Source organism: Sciurus vulgaris (genome assembly GCF_902686455.1).
Source record: "Sciurus vulgaris genome assembly, chromosome: 5".
NCBI lineage: Eukaryota > Metazoa > Chordata > Mammalia > Rodentia > Sciuridae > Sciurus > Sciurus vulgaris.
In genome coordinates, this window is record NC_136465.1 from 1,192,834 (window position 1) to 1,215,236 (window position 22,403).

Consider the following 22,403-nt stretch of genomic DNA (forward strand, 5'->3'; position numbering starts at 1 on the left):
TCCTGACAGTTATTGGAACTTAATTGTTTTGGGGGTGGGGAGAGAGAAGCGCATGGAGTCTTATGGGCTGCTAAAAGCATCGGGGACATTATCTGTGATCTGGTACAGGCACATGTAGGGAAACACCACCTTGTATCCCAGCAGGACCCAACCAAGCCCTATCAGAGGGGTGAGGGAAAAAGCAAGGAACCTACCACCCACCCACCCATCTGACTCTTGTGCATCACCGGTGCCGTGTGTGTGAGGACAGCCACACAGGGGACACAGAGAACCAAGAGGTAAAACCCTTTTGCTGAGAATCACTCGGGGAGTTATGGTGGAATCAGAAGTGACAAGTGTGAGCCAGGCACAGTGGCCACACCTGTAATCCAGTGACTTGGGTTGAAGCAGGAGGCCTGCAAGTTCAGGGTCAGCCTGGGGAACCTAGTGAGACTCTGTCTCAAAATAAAAAGGGCTGGGTATGTAGACCAGTGGTAGAGTGCCCCTGGATTCAGTCCCCAGTATAGCAAAAATAAAAGAAAAAAACTTAGCAAGCATGAGCTCCCTGGGAAACAATCCACCCAGTGTCAAGGAACCCTCAGGAGGGTTCACTGGCACCCCCTTTTACTGAAGAGGAATCAGAAGCAGAGGGAGGTCAAGAATCTTGCCCAACTCAGGAGGTCTGGGAAGGGCGACTATGTCAGCTGTCACTGCCGCGTTTTCCAATGCTGGCTCCCTGCACTGCCCGAGCAGCCTTCACACGTGGTTTAGAGTCCTCTGGCTGGTCCAGTGGATGGGGCCAGCGCACAGGGGCCATGAAGCGCTGCACCCTGGAGAGTTGTGAGCCTGCATCAAGGTGCACTTCCTGCTGTCATGTGTTTGCACACTCCCTCAAGTCTGCCCTGCTGGGGGCTCTTCCTGATCCATGAAAATTTCAATAACAAATGACCCTTGAAATAATTTCATTATTTAAGATGTGCCCCTTCTTCCTGTCATTATAACCCAGTTTAACTTTAGGACCCTGAGAGACCCCTGTAGATACAAAACTCTCAGGCAATGCAGCAAACATCCCTCTGCAGTTTTCGCTGACCTTACTGGGGCTATAGTCCATTTTAAAAATAAAACACTCCAAGGATGAAAACGGGCGTGTAGGGTATAGGGATTGGATAGATGTTTTAGTTTTTCATTCAATAAGAATTCACGGAGAGCCCAGTGTAGGCGGAGCATTGTAAACCCAGGGGGCTGAGGGCAGGTCCCACATGGTCTCTGCAAGGCTGCAGAAGACAGCACCAGCCAGCACCAGGTGGCTGGTGAGCACGGGCTCATCCCCAGGTCAGGCGGCCTTCTCCGGCTGCTCTGGAAGAGTGGGCGCGAAGTTAAATGTATTCGCCTTCAGAAGGTAAAGAGAGAAGCACTGAAAGACTCCAGGAGATTCAAGTATTTTTGGAGTACATTGAAAAAAACTAATAACGGGGCACGATGGGGTTTCTTTCAGCCTAAAGGAGGACTGTTGCTGCTATGGTTAACTGACAGGATATTTTAACCCCAGCACTTTGCAGGGTTTTGCCTCGCTTAATCAGCTCCTGAGGCAAGGTGGTGCTTTGTGTGGCAACGGAATGAAAAGTTTTAAGGACATTCTCCGAGTGAGCTCAGGTGCTGGAACCTTCCGATCATTATTCATCGGGCAGAGACTGCCAAAGCCGCCTGTGCTCATGGGAACGCAATCATTGCTCCTCTGCACAAACCATCAAATCAGCATTCCTTCGGCCCCCTCTGGGAACGGGGCCTGCCTCGGCCTGGAGGCCAGGGCGCTGTCGGCGCGGAGCAGGGACGGGGGACCTGGGCGGCCACGCCGGTGTGGGACGAGGAGTCGCGATGCTCCCTCGGTCGGCCTTCCGAACTCTCAGCGGTCTGGGATCCACAGCGCTGCAGGCAGCGGGCTGCTGCGCCCGACCGCGTCCGCGACGCAGGCTGCCCGCCGTTAACACGCACGCACTCCGCCCGCCGCCTCGCGGAGACGAGAGGGCGGAGGCGCCTGCCCGCGGCTCCCGCGGCGCGGTGGGCGGCCCCGCTGGGCGTTGCTGGTGCGGCCCGGGTCCCGCGCGGCCGAGGGCGGCGCTCGCCCGAGCCCGGGCCGTCGGGATGCCGGGCGTGGGAAGGGTTAATCCGAGGCTCCGGCGCAGCGCGCAGCTCCCGCGCCTCCGCGGACCCCGGCCCGAGGCGCACGCGCGCCCGCCGCCCCCGCCCCGGTGCCCGGCCCTGTCCTCGGAGCGCCCGGCGCCGCGGCGCACGCGGCGACCAGCCTGGCGGAGCTCAGGAGCCTGGCTCCAGGCGGCGGGCAGGACTCGCGGACAGCGGCGCTCGCACAGGTGCGCCAGGGCTCTCCACCCGCCGCCGCGGCGCTCGCACAGGTGCGCGGAAGAGGCCTCTGCGCATGCGCGCTCGGACCACCGGCGGGGCCGCGCGTCCGGGGCTCGGGTGGGCCCCGGGGTGGAGGGAGAGCGCCCAGCGGCGAGGTAGGGCCGCCCAGGAGGCGAGGACGGCGGAGAGCCCGGGAGGGCGCTGGGACGCAGACCCGGAGGGCTGGCGGGGTCCGGGCGGGGGCGGCCGGGGCTTCGGCGCGGGGCGCGTGGGCGGGTTCCCGCCGTCCGGGAGGCGCGGTGGCCGCGGTGCCTGCCGGAGACAATGCGCTGGCCACGGCGGAGAGGCCTGGGCCGCCCTGCGCCCGCCTCCCCGGAGCTGCGCCGAGCCGTCCGGGTGTGGGGCCCGGCCCAGCCGCGAACGCGCCGCGACCCGCTGCCCGAAGCGTGCGGGCGGGAGTGCATCCTGGTTCGGCCCGAGTGCAGCGCACGCCCGCCGCGGGTCTTCCCGGGGCCGCCGCAGGACTCCCCGGCCAGCTCGGGGGACGGTAGTGGCCTGTGCGGTACGTGCCTGGCTGCACGGTGGGGCGGGTTTGGAGGAGGAAACCGGCTGCATTTCAGTGAGCGCTGCGTGCAGCCCTCCCGCCCTTCGCGGTCCGTGGGAGCCGTGTGGACTGGAGTTTGCGTTTTGGGTGCAGCCCTGCACCCCCTCTGTGGTACAGGGAGACCCCCTCCTGCCAGGGTGACTGCGCCGGTAACATTAGCAGGGTTTTAAAACATCCCACCACTGCTTAGATTCCTACCAAACCGTATTCTCTACACCCCCCTCACATCTATTCAAGGAAATAGAAAACAGCGCAATAACCTTTATTGCTACTCAGCCCACTAAAGGCGCATTATGAAATTTTGAAGTTCCTGCGCTTCCCTTCAGCACTGAGTGGAGTTCGCCCTACTCCCTGCGGTTCTCAGCGCCCGCTCCGCTGTTTCCCAGAAATAGCGGTTACTTTTCTCTAATTAGGAACCCAGCGGATGTCAATGGAGCCCTTCAGCCTCTTCTCCTGAGCTCATGGTTCCTATTATTAGAATAATCCTCCCCACGCCCTGCTGTCACAGAAGGAAGCCCTCCTCCTCAGCTGCAGGACAGCCCAGGGCTCCGGGTATGAGGAACTTGGCATTCCAGCACTCCCTTCTGGGTGTAACTTTGCACGTTTTCATGTTTGTGCATAGACGTGTGTGATCATATCATCAGGAAGCACAGAAGGAAAATAGTTGAAATATTTTGTGCTCAGTATTTCCATCACTCTTGGGCTTAGCAGGAGAGAAAACAGTTAAATGTTATGGGTGGTGTGTCACTGGATCAAACGCCTTCCCAGGCAGCCTGGCCTTGTGTGCTGTCATCTGGTGTTTCTAGTGTCCAGGTCCTGACATGCCCCCTGGGCCCTTTTCCCTGGAAGGCTCTGCAAGTGAGCTTTGGAGATTGTCACATCAACTCTGCTCACTTCCTCAGACAGCGCAGGTTCTGATGGGATCTCCACAGGTTGCAGTAGAAGTTGCAGCACCAGCAATGGCAAGGTAGAAGGTTTCTGTCTCTGTACATATCTTTCTGGGTCTTTCCTGCAATTCAGGAGCCAGGAGGCTCTCCAGTTTTAAGTGCCTCCATCTGGGATCATATTTCAGTTGTTCCTAAATACCAAGAGCATAAACTGCTCCCTAATAATAGCTTGCTGCAGATCTGGAATTGCTTAGACAGCTGTCATGCCTCTGAGCCTCCCTGCATCTAGGGTTCTGATCAGGACGTCTGCTGCAGAGTGGGCTTCGGAGCTGCCCTGGGGGCAGCCAGTTACCTGATAGAAACCAGCAGGGCCATGTCAGCCCTTCCCTGGAGTTCAGGCATTACTGTCTCAATGATGACTTCGATTTTGTCTTTTCTCTTGAAATTATTGTGATTATGTTGAAATTATAGTGTTGGTACCCAGCATATAGTAGCAAAAATATTTAACAATGAACATTTTTTTAAAAAAATTAGAAGCCCCAGGAGTGCACCTTTTCCTACCAGCCCTTCTTGTACTGGATATGAGGATTAAACAGTGCCTTGTGAAGTGAAGCCGGTGCATCCCTGCATGCCCTGTGCACATTGTGTCGGAAGGATCAGGCATCTGTTTCCTGCCTTCGTGCCTGTTGATGCCTGCTGTGGATCTGACACAGTCCTCCGCCCAAGCCTCTGCAGCTTGCTCTTAATACAGCAAAGGGTGGTGAACATGCAGCCATGAGCTCATGTGCAATAACAGATCAGCACCCTGAAGGAGAGGGACACAGTCCGTGAACCTGTATGACAGGGCCACGAGTGGAGATCTCAAGATGAAGCAGTGTGGCAAAGGGGGGGTGTGGGGCATGTGTAGGAACACACGGGCGAAGACCCTGCTGTGGGGAGTGGCAAGTTAGAGAGGGCCTCCTCCATGATGACTCATGGTCGCCAAGGACTGTCCTGAGAGCAGTCAGTGGGAGTGGGGGCCATCTTTTCCAGGAAGCCTTGGAAGTCACACTGTCTCTCTTCTTCTATGCTTAGAAGAATCGGGTCCTTGCACCCAGTGGGGTGCATCCTCAGAGCTGTCTTGAAAAGTATAATCTGCCATGGTCTGTGCCCCACTGCTAAATCCACATCCCTCCTGTGAGACAGGTCGAGATCCCCAGATCTCATTCTGCTGTGGCCTCAGACTCGGGCTGCACATCTGGGTCCTCGAGTCTGGCTGGTTTCTCACTGCATGAATACCTGTGGTGAGAGAGGCTAGCTGTCTGCCCCCAGATGTCTGCCCTGGGATGCCGTGCGGGGCAGCTAGGGTCACTGCTGCCTACCCTTGCACTGGTCAGGGTTCCCTAAGAAACAGCCAGGAGGGTGTGTGTGTGCGCATGTAGATTCACTGTTTGACTCATGAAACCAGAGGTGCCGGCCAGCAGGTGGGAGACCCTGCTGCTGTGGCTTGACTATAGTGTGTTCCCACCTAAACTCAGGTTGCACCTCAGTCCCCAGTGAAGCAATGCTGGGTGGTGTGGCCTTAAAGCCACTCAGGACGGATGCCTCCCCTAACAGTCGGGTTGCTGGGAATCTGCCCCTTGCCTCTCCTGCATGCACCCCTTCCGTCACCTCCCACCACAGGTGGAAGCAGCTTGAGACCCCACAGAAGCCCAGCAGGTGTCAGTACTACATCCTTGGACTTCTAGCCTCCTGAACTGAGCCAAGGGAACCTCTTTCCTTTATAACTTACCCCATCTTGGGTGTTGGGTCATAGCAACAGAAAACTAATAACCAGGGAGGAGCTGGCCACCTGGAGGCAGAGACCTGTCCTCCTTGGTCAAGGCCTTCAATTGACTGGATGAGGCCCACATGTGAGAGAGGCCATCTGTTTTACTCAAAGTCTGCTGGTTTAACTGCTAATCTTGTCTGGAAGAAATAAGAAAAAGAAAACAGCTCTGCACCATGATATGTGGACCGGTGTTTGACCAAATATCTGGGTACTGTGGCCTGCCTAAGTGGACAGAGGAAGCTGCCTGTCTCACCTTCTGTTCAGGGGAGAGGGGAACGGATGGGGCCCCTGGTCTTTGCAGTCCTGGGCACAGCTGGTGCTGGTGGGCAGCAGGGGAGGGGCTCATCCTGGTCTCTGGGAGACCCTCTTTGCTCTCCCTGACCGCCAGGCGCCCTTTTTCTCCCAGGAGATGCCTGTCTGTAGCCGAGTGGTTTCCTTGGCTGCGTCCTGCCCGGCACCTTGTGAGCCCAGTGGCCTGTTTAAGCTGGCAGTGTGACAGCACCAGGGTTTCTGTGGACCTGCTGGGGTTCGGGAGCTGGGCACAGTGGCACCCATGCTGGCTGGCTGTCCCTGCTGGACGTGCTCCGAGTCCCCCGTGGGAAAGTCCTTGAGACTGGAAGCCTGTGTACTGGAGAGGAGCGCAGAGCCCAGGGCCCTCTTTCTGACAGTTCCTGAGGTCACCTCAGTCGCTTACGGTGTCACAGCAAAGGACCTCACTGTCCTGTTGGCTCTGAGTTCTGCCTGAAGCCTGCTCCTAGCTTGACATGTGGAGAGGCCGGGAAGAGAGTCTCATTTTCAAACCCAGCGAGGCCTGGTTCCCTTAACTCTGAGTTTCTGTGGCTTCATGGGCAACGCAAAGCAGAAACCAGCAGTGCAGACGGCAAAGACAGAGAGCCAGGAATCAGAGCGGACTGCTGGAGAGCCACCTGGCCACAGAGGATGGCGGGGGACAGGAAGAAAGGAGCAAAGATCACACAAGTAATGGAAGACTGAAAAATGGCAGGACTAGGTCCTTACCTGTGAACACACAGAGAGTAAACGGATTCCGTTCTCCAGTCAAAAGGCGGGAAAGCCAGGTGTGGTGACTGAGCCTGTAGACTTGGGAGGCTGAGGCAGGAGGATTGCAAGTTAGGCCCTGTCTCCAAAAGGGCCGGGGATGCAGCTCAGTGGTGAAATACCCCTGGGCTCAACACTCCGTGCAGCGGGACATGGAATGGCCTGGTAGATTTAAAACAAGACCCAGCTATATGGGCTGCTTCGGGGAGCTCGTTTCTCCTTTGAGGGCACAGCCTGCAGTGGAGGGACAGGAAGGACGCTCCACGCAGAGGAGCCTACCAGGAGGCCGCAGCGCCAGACAAGGCAGGCCGGAGAGCTGCCCGCCCAGGTCGCCTGTGCGCTGGGGAGCAGAGGGTTGCTGGGCAGGGCCCTGGAGGTGGGGCTGGGCTGGGGGGCCCTGCGCGGGCAGACTGCTCGTGCCAGGCAGCAGCCACCTGGCGGCCACTCCCTGCTGGGGTTGGCTTCCTGTGCCGCCATTCAAAGCTGAGTCACGCTGGGACCTACCTTCTTGGGGCTTGGCTGCTCCTTCCTGCGATCTTGTCGCGCTCGCTGCAGTTTGACAGTTTGCAGCTCCTGTCTTTGGCGAGGCCTCATGCTCTCAGAACATCCTCGGGTCTGTGGAAGCCCTCTACAGGGACACCTCCTACCAAGGGCCCTTCCGAGACCCCAAGGAGAAGCTGGCCAGAGGGCAGAGCACCAGGAATGCTCTCCCTGTGGAGGAGGTCCTAAGGGAGGCCCTGCCCCCTGCATGGGCCCTCAGGAGCTGGTCAGGACAGGAGACCAGGCTGTGCTGGACTCCATGCGGTCTCAGGTGCCTCTCCTGGTCGTACTGCTTCCAGCCGTCCACGCACAGGTAGTTTCCTGGTGGAATTTCAGCTCTGGAGAGACTTCTGTGGGGAGATGCTGTCCATGGCAGATCCCTCTGGGCCTTGCAGATCACATCAGAGGCTGCAGCCTCACCCTCTGCTGGTACTTGCCAAAGCCCTCCTTACTCAGCCCCCGAGGTGGGGGGCGGGGCCCCAAGCCTGGAGCTGGGTGCCCGTACCCTCTTCAGTCTCTCTTCTCTGCCAGGTGCACCTTTCCCAACATCTAAACAGCAAGTGCAGCTCCAGCTTAGACCAAGTGGAATCAGACTTGCAGCTGTTCAGGTTCAACACCCTTGGTCTTATAGAGGAGAGACACGTAAGCTCAACCCAGCCGCTGAGTGGGCTCCAACTAGAACATCACAGGTCCTGGTCAGTGCCTCTTCTAAGTTTATGGCCACTGGGTACAAGTTAAGAACAGGGGGGGATGCCCTCTCCAAACTCTCTGATCTCCTTAGTTAGGGTTGACAGGCCCTCATTCGCTGGACCTGTATTGCCAAAAGCTGTTAGCACAAGTGTCAAAAAGACTGGTGCTGCTCTTCAGGTGTGGGAATCCAGGCAGCCGTCACTTGGCCACTGATGCGTTGACTCACTGTGAGAAACCCAGGGACGCAGGAGTCTTCGACCCTGCCCACTCCTTCAAAAGAACCCCCCACCGAATCCTGCCTCTTCTTTCTGCCTATGTTTTTCACTTCCTTAAAAGACATACAGTATTTTCTAATTTAAAAATATATGTAGATGGCATTGTTTGGTAACTTTCTTCAGATTGAAACCTTCACAAATCCAAATTTGTTTTCAGGATGGACTCAGGTTGACACAGGCAGATGGTTCATTTGTCTGAGCGTGTAGGCATTTTAGCGGTGATGTAGGACCCAGCTGAACGTGGCTTAGTCAGTTCTCTGTGTCTGTACAAAAGGACTCAGAGGAATCTCTGTAAAACCTGGCTGAGCCACTGCAGCCCTGCCCTACTGTCCTAGATTTATGTCCGAGCCATGGCTGCCTTCCTGTGTTAAGCTGACAGGGTCCTGCAGCCCTGCGGCTCCGGCCAGCCCCAGCCCCACCAGCCAGACTCGGTGTGGACCCTGGTTCTTTGCACGCTGTCTGCCTTGCTCTTCCCTCAAGCTTTAGCGTGCCCCACATCCCAGGGGCGTCTCACTGTCCCTGAGCAGGAGCCAGGTTTTCCTGTGGCCATCTCTCAGGCCTTGCTGTGTCCCACCATGACCCTCGCCGTGGTTTCAGACCCATTAGAACTCCACCGAGCTCCTCAGCACTGCACAGCGCCCAGCCCTGTCTGCACAGGGCAGTGCTCCCGCACCTCTGCCAGTGCAGGCTGAGGAGTGGGTGGGATCTGAGTGGATGGAGGGACCAGCTTCAGGATTCCTCGCGCAGGTTACTCCAGGGTCCTGATGGGGCAGCCCAGGTGGCAGTGCACCTGCAACACAATTACCTCAAGCGGACCCAGATGTGGCTCAGACCTGGATCTCAGCTGGAAACCTAAGGACAGATCTGCAACGTATGCACCTTCCTCCAGGGCGGCGGTGATCCTGGGGAGGGTCTTAGTATTCACACTGCATGCCCAGCTGGATGGATGATTCTGCAATCTGGGTCCCCGGGAACGGCAAGTGCTTCCAATTTCAGAATACTCTTGGTTTGCTTCCTGAGCACACTTGCAGCAACCCAGAGCGTGATTTGCATTCATCTGATGTGGAGACTCCTGAATGAACATGGAGATTTACTCTTGTCTGTTTTTCTCTCAGTCCTTCACCTGACTCTGTGAGCAAAAACAGGTGGCAGAGTGGTTCCCTGAAGTCCTGCAGTGGGTGGAGTCCAGACACTGCTCTTCCTTGCCTGCCAGGGTGGTTCCCACGGGTGTCCCACCACTGTAAAGGCACGTCTGTGGGACAGGAAGCCCAGCACTCTGTGTTAGAACTCTGCAACTTCAGACCTCCCTGATGGATGGAACAGTAGACAGCCGAGTCTGTTCAGTCTGCATGACCTGGGTGCCCAACAGATGGGTGTAAACGTAATGTCTCTGGGAGTGCTTCAGACTCCTCCCAGTAGCTCATGCCCTAGACCACCATCACCCAGTGACCCCAGGATCAGAGCTCACGTCCCCAAAGCTGAGACAAAGCTGCTTTTTTTGGGGGGTGGGGGGGTGCCAAGGATTGAACTCATGGGCACCTGACCACTCAGCCACATCCCCAGCCCTATTTTGTATTTTATTTAGAGACAGGGTCTCAGTAAGTCACGTAGCACCTCACTTTTGCTGAGGCTGGCTTTGAACGCGCAATCCTCTTGCCTGCCTCAGCCTCCCCAGCCACTGGGATTGTAGGCGTGCGCCACAGTACCCCGTGGGACCGACTTCCCGACTTCCTGCCAGCAGGGGGAGCCCTCGGGCTCATATGGACCCGCTCACTGGTGCCACAGCAATGCCAGCGGTCTCAGACTGAGGCCACCTGCCCGACTTGCCAGAGGAGGGGCAAGGGGCCAGCATAAGCTGGGTTCCTGTCTTGCTAGTTTTACTTGGCCTTTCAGGGACGGGACCTTCACAGTGATCACTGGGCATTTTCTCATCTGTTGAACCTGCAGTGATTCTTCCTCCTGTGCTGTGTGTGCTGTGGGGCTGGGTCGGCTGCTGTGGTGCTCACCCCTGGCAGGGGGAGTCTGTGACTTGGGGACTTGTGGTTCTTGGTAGAAGTGCTTCTCTGTGCTTGTGAGGGCTCACGGGGGCAGGGGCCACCCTTATGGGGCTCCTTATCAGCACCCTGTTCAGTCCTGAGCACTGGGTGAGGTAGGATTTCAAGCTCAGAATCGCTTCAGCTCCAGGGATGGGAATCTGCTCATGCTTGCTTCAGCCAGAAGTGGCGCAATGGGCTCAGAACCAGAGGCCAGCCGGGTGCAGCTGCCTTTGGCAGGCTTTTTGCTCCATGTCGAGTGCCTTTTCTTCTACTGAAGAAAATCCTGAGAATCCCGCTTGAGACCCACTGAGCAGGGCCTTTCTCCCGCCTCAGCCTGAAGTTGGCTTCACAGGACCTGCCGCGAGGCCCGTGTCGCCCTCACAGGACTGGCCGGGAGAGCATGCCCCACCGTGGCTGCAGACAGGCTATGGTGACTGGCGGGGCTGCTGGGAGTCACAAGGATGGTGCTTTTTCCCCAGGGAGTGGGACTGGGAGCTTCCGTTTCTGTTTCAGTCAAGGTGACCACTGGCCTGGCAGTTGCCTCAGGTCTCAGCTGTAAGCAGCAAGGACCGTTGGACCTAGGTGTGATGCCAAGGGGACACGGCACGTGGACAGACTTCTGGGTCCTGCCACTGTTAGCTTGTTGCATCCCTGTCACGCCCTGAGGAGGTGGACTTCACAGACGGAACAAGGACGGGGCACTTTGGGTTAGCAGCGTCTAACTTCACAGCCCTCTGTTCTCAGAGGTGCTCTGAGTAGTTCATTTTTCCAGAGTGCTGAGTTCTTGGTCTGTTCTCCACACCAGGTGAGCCCTCAGCTTGCACTGAAGGAGGACCTGGGGAAGTCCCCATCCTGGCACCTGCAGGGAAGTGACACCTGCCCTGGAGACAGAAGTGACAGCACAGTTGAAACGGAGTGTCAGCTGTCCTGTCGCCAGCGCGTCCCCATAGGTGCGCACAGGTCGGGTGAGACGGAAGGTGGGACTGACCGAGGGGAGGGGAGCACGCCAAGGGGGGACACGCCTTGGCAGCCAGAGACGCGAGCGGCGAGGGTTCCCAGGTTGGCGAGGGGGTGTGTTCCAGGAACAGGGCTCGGGACTCTCACCGGCTCATGCTGGGGAACAGGAGCAAGAGAAAGAGCCCCGAGGGGGCTGATCCTTCCTGCCAGGCTGCTTGTCCTCCGTATATTCTAACTCTTCCTTCCCCACGTTTTTTATCCGTGCATGGAGGTGCACCTTGATGGGTCTGCCGTTACGTGTTCAGACGTGCACGCAGCCTGGCAGCGCACGGGCCAGCATCACTCCCTGCTCATTTTAAAGACAGTCTGTGCCTTAAGGTGTGCATCTTGTGAACCTGAAAGCAGTGCCCTTTTGCCTTAAGAAAACGTGGACAGCACGGTGCCTAACGATGGAGCCTGCCTCCGACCTGGTGTCCAGACTCTGCCCTGAACTGCTCTCGGGGAGACGTGTTGCACAGATGCCGTCTCCATGCTCCAGAGCCTTCCGTGGTCCAGAACCCTCCTCGGCTTCGTCTGGACGCCTTCTGGGCTGGCTGTCGTCTCTTCACCCGCTCCTTGGCCTTGCTGAGCCCGCTCTGCTCGGGGTGGAGCAGTGTGGCAGCCGTCCTCGTGTGAGTTTCACTTTCTCATGGACAAGATGACACGCGCACCCTCAGCAGTGAGACACGTCAGCACTGGCAGGCTGCGACTGTCATGGGCAGGCAGGAGGCTGGCGGGCCGCGTGTGGAGCGTGGGCTCCGAGAACTAGCCGTCTCCTGGCAGAGACACGAGGCAGAAGGCTCTAACGTGAACACCAACGCCCCACGCACGGCCTGCCCCTGCCTGGTCCCCACCCTGTGCTCCTGCGGCAGGCGGGACTCGGCTGGGCGACAGGGAGCAGGGCCCCAGCCCCACCTGCCAGCCTGAGGAGTGGGGGCTTTCAGAGCAGGGTCCACGCAGAGGCGCTGCTTCTGGGAGCTCTCAGTGAGGCCCTCCTCCCAGCCAGGTCCCACAGCCTGGCCCAGGTCACCCGGCAACCCCACGGAGGCCTGCTGCAGGCCTCGGGCATGGCCGCGGCAGGTGGGAGGACTGGGACGGGACAGGCCGATGTCAGCTGCTCTTTTATCAGTTCCCTGCGTGGTCAGGGTGTGTCACTGTCCTCGCAGTTAGAGCGTCCTTCGTAAACACAGGCTCCAGGATGCCATCGCTCTGGTGGAAGAGACCCGTCCACTGTCGCCCAACGTGGGGGAGGACACTTCTGTGCTGCTGCTGTTCCTCTGCCGCACAGAGACCTGCTGTGGCGGCGTCTCACTGCTGGGCTGCTGGACGTCCTGCAGACCCTCAGAGCAGTGGGCCTAGTCCACGTGCTTGGAACCAGCATGCTGCCCTGCCTGCCGAGCACACGCAGGCGCTGCACAGGGAATGCAGGTCTGCGGGGTGTGCTCCCCCGCAGCTCTGGAATGTGCAGGCCTCCCGCAGTGTCCTGTGCTTTGGTGGACCCAGCAGGTGCACGCGGTGGGGTCAGGACTCCCGAGGGTCCCCGTCAGCACTCTCAGGCAGGCCCCTCCTGCCGTGGTCACGTGGGCCACTCTGCCCCCACTTCATGTGGGCCTGAGGCAGCCAGGACCTTGCAGAACAATAACTGCATGAACAGCTGCAAGCAAATCCAAAGTTCTGTCCTCGCAGGTCCTGAGCTGGCTGGCCAGGCTCTGGGACCAGGTTTTCCTGTATTTTCCTTATTTCTTGTAGTTTCTTTCCTAATTAGTCTTTCCGTTTACTGGCTCTTGACTGTGTACACTCTGGTGTTGGGAAGGCATGAAGCGGGCACAGTGGGCACAGCCAGGTGGATCTCCCAGGAGCCTGGGGGTGGCAGAGGTGGGCACCAGGTGGAGATGCTGGGAAGCCATGGCTCAGGAGGAGCCCGTGCCGCAGAAGTTCACTAAGCTTCCTACATCCATTAGCAAGGAAAATTAAGTTCCCTGTGACTGACTGGAGGATTTTCATAGCAACTGGCATTATAATGAAAGATGACATTTAATTCTGAATAAGCTAACATCCAAATTAAAGGTGCACATTGGGAAGTCACACACAATCTTGTATTTTTAATTCTTATGAATAGTGAAGACACTTCAAAACATCTGTGTTCAGGCATTTATAAGGTCCAGAAGAAAGTCATATTCTCCAGGGGAAAATGCTGTGTGAATTACATCTAGTTAAAACTTGCCGCCTGTATGATTTCCTAGCTGCAGTGCAGGAGGAAACCTTGCCCCTCACCCCCAGCCCGGAAGCCCTCTCCAGCCAAAGCCCATGTGAGTGTCAGCTCCCCAGGGCTGTGACAGCCCAGGAGTGGTGCTCAGGAGCTTTGCCCACTCAGAGCTCCTTCCAGTATCCTGGCCTGGCAAGCAGTTCCACCCTCCATGGAAACAAGCCTCCCAGAGGGAGGGACTGATTCCAGAGCCAGCCACAGTGGGGGTGCTGGCCCCAGCCTCCAGTCCAGAGAGGTTTGAAGCTAAGTGTCTAGGCAGGGTTGCTGAGGTCTTAGGAGGACTTTTTTTTTTTTTTTTTTTTTTTTTTTTTTTTTTAAACATCTCTTTATTCTGTAGGTTTGAAATCTTACATTGCCTCTTTTTTTAAAAAAAAAATTTTTTAGTTGTTAATGGACCTTTACTTATTTACATGTGGTGCTGAGAACTGAACCCAGTGCCTCACACATGCCAGGCAAGTGCTCCACGTGTGAGCCACGACGCAGCCCTTACACTGCCTCTCAAGGCTGGCATGGCTTCCAGTTAATAAGAGGCGCGGTGGATCTCACGTGCAGAACAGAACTGCAGGACTGAAGCAGCCACGCAGGAAGCGCAGTGTTGAGGTCAGAGTCAGGAGGTTAGGCCGCTGTTCCCTGGGAGAAGCCCTGGGGAATGGCCACCTTCCCCCGGGCTGGTCAGTGTGCAGTGGGTTGACCCCACCACTTCAAGGTAAAACCCCAGCAGTGGGTCACCCTGAGAAAAGGAAAAGGACTGTTTCTCTCACCACCCTCTGCCTCCTGCATCCCTTCGTGTGGAGCAGGGTGCCCCGTGCTGCTGGCTCTCTGCAAATTTCGGGTGCCTCTCACGCCGGGGACGTGGTTTTCAGAACTGCAGCTTCGGCCCTGGTGCAGGGGCAGCAGAGGCCAGCATCTTAGCACTCAGGATGGTCAGCACGAGCCTCAAGGTGTCTAACGTGGTGTGTCCAGCACCAACTTCATGGAGGGTGGGGTGGGACCCCTTGGATGGGTGGCCGGCTGTGCCATGCCCACGGGGTGCTGAGGCCTCCTGCGTGGGTCACAGTGAGACTGCCCACCCTTGCCGAGGCCCATGCACACTGCCATCCCCAGGATGGTGGGGAAGTTCAGTGGCCTGAAACCACTGCTGAGTGCGCCTCAGGAGGCCATTTAGTAAGGCTGTGTGGGCAGGAAACACAAGCAGCTGTGCCCGCTCAGCAGCCCTGCTCTCCAGATTCCTGAGCGCTGCCCTTTCTGAGTGAGCCGGAGTAAGAGCCACTTCCATCCCAAGAAAAAAATGACATTTGTTTTCTAAAGTCTGTGGTCTTCTGTATTTTAGAGCGGCGTTAAGAGCTAACGAGTCAGACACTGATGTTCCTATACACTTCTGAGCTGGACGTGCAATCATGTCCTCGTTTTGACCTGGGTCACCATGGATGCTTCAGCTGGAGGCCCCCTGGAGCCCTTGGGGGCTGTACTTGCTCCTGATCTTCATGGTCTGCAGCTTGACCTTGTGCTCAGTGCTGTGGCCATGATCTCTTCCACCCCCTGGACAGTGGCTGGGAGGCTCTGCTGGGGTGGGTCATGGCTCAGTCAACACAGTGGCCTGTCCACTCAGCGTCCTCTGTGCCCCACACACCAGGACCAGAGCTTCAGATTCCTCCTGGACTTTCCTAACATTGCATTTCCCAGGAATCCCACAACAGTGTGTGCACTAGGCCAGCAGTATGCCAGAAAGTTACGAAAGCTGTCCAGCAGAGGGAGGAGGGGAACGTGAATTCCCAGCTGGAGAGACTTTCATTTCTGAGCACTGTCAGAGGCCTTCACATGCCAGGAGAGGAGGAGCAGGCCTGCAGGTGTGTGCACACCTCCCAAGGGCGTGCAAGGACGGCAGTGGTGTTCTGTGTGATATGCAGAACATCAGGGCCTGGGGAGCGAAGGTGACCACCCCCTGTTCAAGAGGTAAACAAGCATTCTAATAATAAAGCAATGACAGACCCACCATGTATCCTTTCTTGTCCATGTCCTTTAGGAAGCTACAGTCCCTTGCCTCTCCCTGAGGTCCAGTCGCCTCCCAGCAGGTGGGAGAGACTCCCTAAGGCTCTTGTCAATGTAGGAAAGTCGCTTTGTGGCACCATCTGGTTCTCGGGGGCAGGCAGGCCTCCCCTGCTGCAGACTCTGGGTGTTGCTTTGGCTTCCATTAGGCTGTGTCTGTCGTGGCTTCTCTGAGGTTTTCCAGAGATGTGATTGCAAGAGTGGCCAGTTCAAGCAGGTGCAGGCACTGTAGCCCCTGGGGCCCTCACTGAGACTGATTTCAGGGAAGTCTCCTAACACCTTTCAAGAGGATCTGTTGTAACTGAGTTTGAAATAGATGACTGAAAGGGAGAGGGGCCGGGCTGTGGCTCAGCGGTGAGCACCTGCCTGGCACGTGTGAGGCACTGGGTTCGATTCTCAGCACTGCATAAAAATAAAGGTCCATCAACAACTGAAAAAATATTTTAAAGAATCAAAGAGAACTGTCACACATAAATAAAACAACAGTTCAGCCATGCTGTCCAGTAAAAGGACTTCTTGACCCTGTACACATTCTGTCAGGCTGAAAACGTGGGATTGTTCATAAGGGACTGCTTTTGACCTATGGGACCAACAATTAAATCCAGACCATGTTTGGTAATGCCTATTGTTTATGCTAATTTCTCCAAGACGATGCTCTTTCTTTATTCCTAAATAATTCTGCATATCCCACTCATCAAACTCCAGCAATGAGAAATCACATGGCCCTGGACCACCAGAACTGAACCTATAATCTGAACCGGGGGGAAGGACTCTGGTAGCATCGGTGATAGAATTAAGTTCACTGCACAATGCAAATTCAAATCTCCTTTTCCTCCTGTCAACAGGAACAAGAGTATGAATGATCTGGAAACACCTGATGACAGAGGAGGGAAGCTGGAGAGGAAGGCTGCTGCTGATAAACGAGCAAGGTCTCTCATGTGTACAGTAACCCTTTCCTGACACCCACCTGGCCGGTGCGGATGCAGGACCCCCAGAGCCACACCCCCAGCCGACCTCTGGGTTTTAACTACAAATGGGAGTCAAAAGGAGGATCCGGTCTGTGCCTACAATGGAACTGAAAACAAGGTCCTCGAGGCCAGGGCCCGCCCTTGGGGCAGCAGCAATGTGATGTTAAGTGCCCACGTGGGTACACTGGGGGTCAGACACACCTGACAGCCCAGTCCCCCAGAGAAAGCCAAATTGGCCAGCGCTGCAGCCTCAGGTCTGTCCCGGGTGTGAACTGAATCATCACAGCGTCGCCATGCTGCTGACACATCCCCCTCCACCTTAACAAATCCCGGGCCAGCATTGAAGAACCAGCATTCAAAAGTCCAGTGAGAGCTGGGCACGCCCTCCTCGCAGGAAAGGACGAGGGAAGGGCAAGAGCGGAGCGGTGCGCACAAGGGGAAAACTGGACACGGTGAAATCTGATCGCGTGCCAGAAAAGCGTGTGAAGCTAGACCCCTGAACCACGCCTGGCCGCGACCAGGCGTGTGCGGCCGCTGAGCCTGTGGGCGGCGGCAGGACACAGCGCGCCATGGAGAACTCCGTGGCCCCCTGCGTCCTCTACCCGGGGGACCGCAGCGTCAGCGGGACCGAGCCCAGGGCTCAGGGAGAGGGCAGCCTGACGCCGCCGGCCGCGGGGGAGGGCGCTGAGTCCCCGGCGCAGACACCCTGCAGTCTACGCGCGTCCCTGTGCTTCAGCTCCGGGGACGACTCTCCGCCGCAGTCTCTCGCCGCGGCCGCCGCGGAGGGCGCGGCGGCCTCCCCGCCCTCGCGCCGCAGCGGCCAGCGCGTGGTGGAGACGCAGTGGGAGGTCAGCAGCGCGAGCGCCGCGTCGCCGGACGAACTCCTGTCCCCGGAAGAGCCCGTGTCCCCGGAGGAGCGCGCGCGCCCCGAGGATCCAGTGTCCCCGGAAGAGCCCGCGTCCTCCGAAGAGCGCGCGCGCCCGGAGGAGTCCACGTCCCGCCAGGAGCGCGCGCGCCCCGGGGAGTCTGTGTCCCTGACGGAGTCCCTGGAAGAGCTCGGGGAGCCCGTGCCTGTGCCCCCTGGGGTCGGGACCGCGCACGGGGAGCCCGACCTGGTCATCGAGGTATCCGGCAGGCGGCTGCGGGCGCACAAGGCGGTGCTGGCGGCGCGCAGCGACTACTTCCGTGCGCGCGCGTCGCGGGACGTGCTGCGGGTGCAGGGCGTGAGCTTCTCGGCGCTGCGGCTGCTGCTGGCCGACGCGTACAGCGGGCGCATGGCGGGCGTGCGGCCCGACAACGTGGCCGAAGTGGTGGCTGGCGCGCGCCGCCTGCAGCTGCCTGGCGCCGCGCAGCGCGCCACCGACGCCGTGGGGTCGCAGCTGAACTTGGCCAACTGCTACGAAGTCCTGAGCGCGGCCAAGCGGCAGCGGCTGTCGGAGCTGCGCGACGCCGTCTACCGCTTCATGAGCGACCACTACCTGGAGGTGCTGCGCGAGCCCGCCGTGTTTGGGCGCCTGTCCGGCGCCGAGCGCGACTTGCTGCTGCGCCGCCGACTGCGCTCGGGCCGCGCCCGCCTGCTGGCCGCCGCTCTGGGGCCAGCCGGGGAGCGTGCGGGCAGCCGCCCGCAGAGCCCGTCGGGGGACGCGGACGCGCGCGGCGACGCGGTCGTCTACTGCTACCACGAGGCTGCGGGCGAGTGGCGCGAGCTGACGCGGCTGCCCGAGGGCGCGCCGGCGCGCGGCTGCGGCCTGTGCGTGCTCTACAACTACCTCTTCGTGGCTGGCGGCGTGGCGCCCGCGGGCCCTGACGGCCGCGCGCGTCCGTCAGACCAGGTCTTCTGCTACAACCCGGCCACCAACTGCTGGAGCGCCGTTCGGCCGCTGCGTCAGGCACGCTCGCAGCTGCAGCTACTGGCGCTGGACGGCCACCTGTACGCCGTGGGCGGCGAGTGCCTGCTCAGCGTGGAGCGCTACGATCCGCGCGCCGACCGCTGGGCCGCGGTGGCCCCGCTGCCCCGGGGTGCCTTCGCTGTGGCCCACGAGGCCACCACCTGCAATGGCGAGATCTACGTGTCGGGTGGCTCGCTCTTCTACCGCCTGCTCAAGTACGACCCGCGACGCGACGAGTGGCAGGAGTGCCCGTGCAGCAGCAGCCGTGAGCGCTCGGCGGACATGGTGGCTCTGAATGGTTTCATCTACCGCTTCGACCTGTGCGGGGGCCGCGGCGACGCGCAGGCGGCGGCCGGCCCGGGTGGCGGGGTTCGCGTCTTCCGCTACCACTGCCTAGCCAAACAGTGGAGCCAGTGCACGGCGCACCTGCGGCCTCCGGGCGCCCCAGCCGGCCTGCAGCCCTTCCGCTGCGCCGCCCTGGATGGCACAATCTACTGTGTGAGCCGAGCGGGCACCTGGCGCTTCGTGCCCTCTCAGGACGGTGAGCCCGGTGGCGACACGGGCGCTGGCGGCAGCTTCGAGCCAGAGCCGCTCGGAGCCCCCCTGGACATCCGGGGCACACTCTTTCCGTTTGTGCTCAACCTGCCTGAGAAGTCGGACCGCGGGGAGCAGGGCGCGGCCTAGGGCAGGTCCAGGTCACCTGGGCATCTCCCTTGGGCAGCTGTGGGACCAAAGGGGCGGCCCGGTGGGCTGCTGTCCCCAGCGGGAAGGGGGCGCAGGAGAGGAGGGAGAGAGCAGTGGAATGGGCTGCTGCACGCTGCATCATGTATGCCCCTTAGGGTGGAAGCTTCGCGGGCCCTGGGGCGCTTTTGCAACACCTTTCTCTGCGCCGCTTCTGTTCTGGATTGCTTTTTGCTTTATTTTGCTTAGTGGGTGGATGGCATAAGATGTAGGATGTGTGCAAATTGCCTTACAGATGAGACACAGGATACTTAGGGGAGAAGTGGGGTCAATAGATGGATCATCAGGTGCAGTGTCCGCCCTGGGGGTGCCGGAAGGTGAACAGGCAGGTACAGCACTTCCGGCTCCTGGGCAGAGAGGAGGCGATTGGAGGTGCATGAGCAGAGTTCCTTCCTGGCCAGTGATTAGAAGGCTAGGCCCCAGAGTGTGTCCTAAGTGGGCCAGGCTCAGCTCTGAGTGCAGCTGCAGAGGGAAGTCACCCTTTTGTTTTGGTTTTGGCCTGAGGTTTAAAACTATAGCTGATAAGTAGAGCTTGTTGTGATCTAATTAAAAAGAGCTTTGGTGGGCTCAGCTCCAGAAAGAGTGACTTCGCCTTTGATGACCAACTTGATTTCTAGGCCCTGGAGCACTGGAAGTGTCCCTCTGCCAAGCCATGGACACAGCTGGGTCCTGCACACCAGAGCAGGGCCAGCTCACCGGACAGGCCCGAAGTCCTTGGTGGCATGGTGACAATTCATTGTGGCTCAACTTTTCGGCCTTTGCTGATGAAATGTCACCTGGTGGCACACGGAGTCAGGAAGTCCACTGACAAGGGTGCTTGTCTGCTAAAGGACCTGTGACTGCCCTCTCTGCTCATTCACCACCATGTTCTAGAAGGAGCTCAGAGGGGATGTTACTACAAAGGAGAATTAGAGTCATTTTTGACAGTTCTAAAAACAAGTGCTACAGGCACATTTTAAACCCACTACTTACGTTTTAAATGTGTATCCTGTAATTCTGATGAGGGAGATTAATTTTTACAAACATTATTCTAAGAAAGCATGGCAAGGTGACATGTTATAAGGAATAATAACAAAGGAAAATATCCTGTATTTTTAATGTAGTTTAGCAAGTAAGTGACATTTATCTTGTTGAGAATTCCAAAATACCGGAATAGGATGGACGTGAGACTCACTACTTTGATAAAGTGCAAAAATCAAAACCAAATCAGTTGATTTTCCCCTCATTCCTTAGGTCACTTTATGTTTCAGATATGCACAGACAGGACTTGCTGTCCATTAGTAGGACAGAATACATGCTCATCAACAGGCACACTGGTTTGGATTGCAGATCCAGTTCATTTCACTGTGCTGGGACAAGTGCACGTGGGAAGTTTCTGGAACTACCCAGATGAAACCATGCATACCTCGACATGATTTGCGTATTGACCAGTGGTGGATAGGGGGACGTAGGCGGTGCTTTTTAGAGTCTGTGGTTGTGAAAGCGTGGTGAAGCGTGTTTAGAAATGGTCATTGTGAATCTCATCCGTGACCCAGGGGAGCGGGATTCACAGTTGCAGTTGGGGTGCGTTCTGGTGGCATGCATGCTTGCTTCTGATTGTGCATGAACCAAGAAGATATCTCGGTGACTTGGCCAACCATTTTGGGAAAGAAAAACAGACTTCCTGTTCCTGATTTTATTGACCTTTTATAGAAGTATACTGGAGAAATGGTAGTAGAATAAATACTTAACTGCAAAAAGGAACAGATAGTGTTCTTTTAAAGAAATGTACTTTTTGTATGGTGGTACATTTTCTCTAGATTTTTATTACTAATGAAGGTTTTTATACGAAATGGGTCCAGGCTAATATTTTCAACCCTTAAATATCAGATTCATAAGACACTACCGTTGTGATTCTGCTCAACAGGCCATTCCTGGGACGTCTCCTGTTGAACTGGACCTGCAGAGTGACAGCAGTCCCAAGAGAGGGCAGGAGTGCAGGGGTCGGGCGTGGGCGTCACGGTGAGGGTGCCCAGGGGGGTGAGCTGCCGTCTTTTGGCTTGGTGGAGGAGCACCTGTGGCAGCTAGTGGCAGATGCCAGGACCGGGCGCTGTGGTGCCAGGCCTGAAGTGGAGGCTGACGGCCTCGCAAACAGTTCAGGGATCCCAGCCAGCCCGGCCCACTTTGAAAGTGTGAAGCACTACATATCCTGTTTCTGAGTTGGGCTCTCACCTGAGGACAAGTGCAGGAGGCCCTGACAGCTGGAGGGCACCAGGTGGCTCTGCTTCTGGGGTGCCCAGCCCTGGGTGTGCAGCAAGGGTTGCACCTGTCAAGAAAACAAAGCCACACCCTCTGAGGGCATCGCAGGACCTGCCCTCAGGTGTCTGAGGCCCCGAGGCAGGGCCTATCGCGTTCCACGCGGTTGAGGAAGATGATTGGCGTGAAGGACCCCTGGTCATGGGGTGTGGAGAGAGGCTGATACGTTTGTGACACCCTGTCCTCCCAGCATCAGCACTCACACACTGACCTCACGTGTGCTGCTCTCAGGAAGGCGTGTACCTGGAGGCTCCGTCCTCTTTTTGACTGGCCAGCGCCGACGGGTACTGTCGGGCAGGTGCACGTGGAGCTGGGGCCTGTGTTTTTCTTCTGCTTTGATCCTGTGGGTGGAAAGCCCCACCTCTGGCTCTTGACAGCTTCCTGGGTCTGGTCATGGTGATTTGATTTTTGAGGCTGTGGTAACACTCGTTTCTTTTAAGAGAATGCTGTGGAAATTGAGTTGCTCCTGAGTTAAGACTGACCTGTATTGGTTCTGCTGCAAATACTTAGGCAAGAAATGAACCATCTGCTCCACTGCATTTAATTCTGGTGGCTTCTGTGATTCTGGTAGCAGCTGTGTGACCTCTAGGTCTCCTGGGAAACTTCCTATTGATGTTGCAGTTGATGTCTGCAGTCCTGTGCTCTTTGCTGACTCGAGACAGTTGCGCACCGTTGCTTGTCATGTCTTGGCAGGGTGCATGGAAGCCAGGGTGTGCGTTTGTGCATAGCTCAGATGCTCCCTGGCATACAGAGCTTTTCTGTGAGGTTCAGTGTCAACGTTTCGCCTCCCCCTTCTTCAGTATTACTGTTCTCTGAGGAGGCAGACAGCAGGGGCAGCTACAGATGTCCCCATGTGTCAGAGTCCCTTCCAGCAGTCACACCATTATGCTTTCTCCATGTCCAAGACAGCAGGACTGGGTGGTGTAGAGCCCCTGCAGGGAGCCGGGTGGCAGGTGCCCTGTGT

General features: G+C 57.5%; 1 protein-coding gene across 10 annotated transcripts; it reads left to right on the forward strand.

Annotated features, from left to right (window-relative positions):
* The first annotated feature begins 1,700 nt into the window (after positions 1 to 1,700).
* On the forward strand, positions 1,701 to 21,103 carry KBTBD11 (kelch repeat and BTB domain containing 11). 10 transcript variants are annotated; one of them, XM_079142259.1, is made up of 3 exons: positions 1,701 to 2,390; positions 11,044 to 11,188; positions 16,392 to 21,103. In XM_079142259.1, the coding sequence occupies exon 3, from the start codon at positions 17,084 to 17,086 to the stop codon at positions 19,085 to 19,087; it is 2,004 nt and encodes a 667-aa protein (XP_078998385.1). In that variant the 5' UTR covers positions 1,701 to 2,390; positions 11,044 to 11,188; positions 16,392 to 17,083; the 3' UTR covers positions 19,088 to 21,103. The 10 variants fall into 10 exon arrangements, with proteins under 10 accessions (XP_078998385.1, XP_078998381.1, XP_078998389.1 ...); XM_079142255.1 differs by lacking the exon at positions 11,044 to 11,188; XM_079142263.1 differs by lacking the exon at positions 11,044 to 11,188 and having other exon boundaries at positions 1,701 to 2,348.
* The last annotated feature ends 1,300 nt before the right edge of the window (positions 21,104 to 22,403 follow it).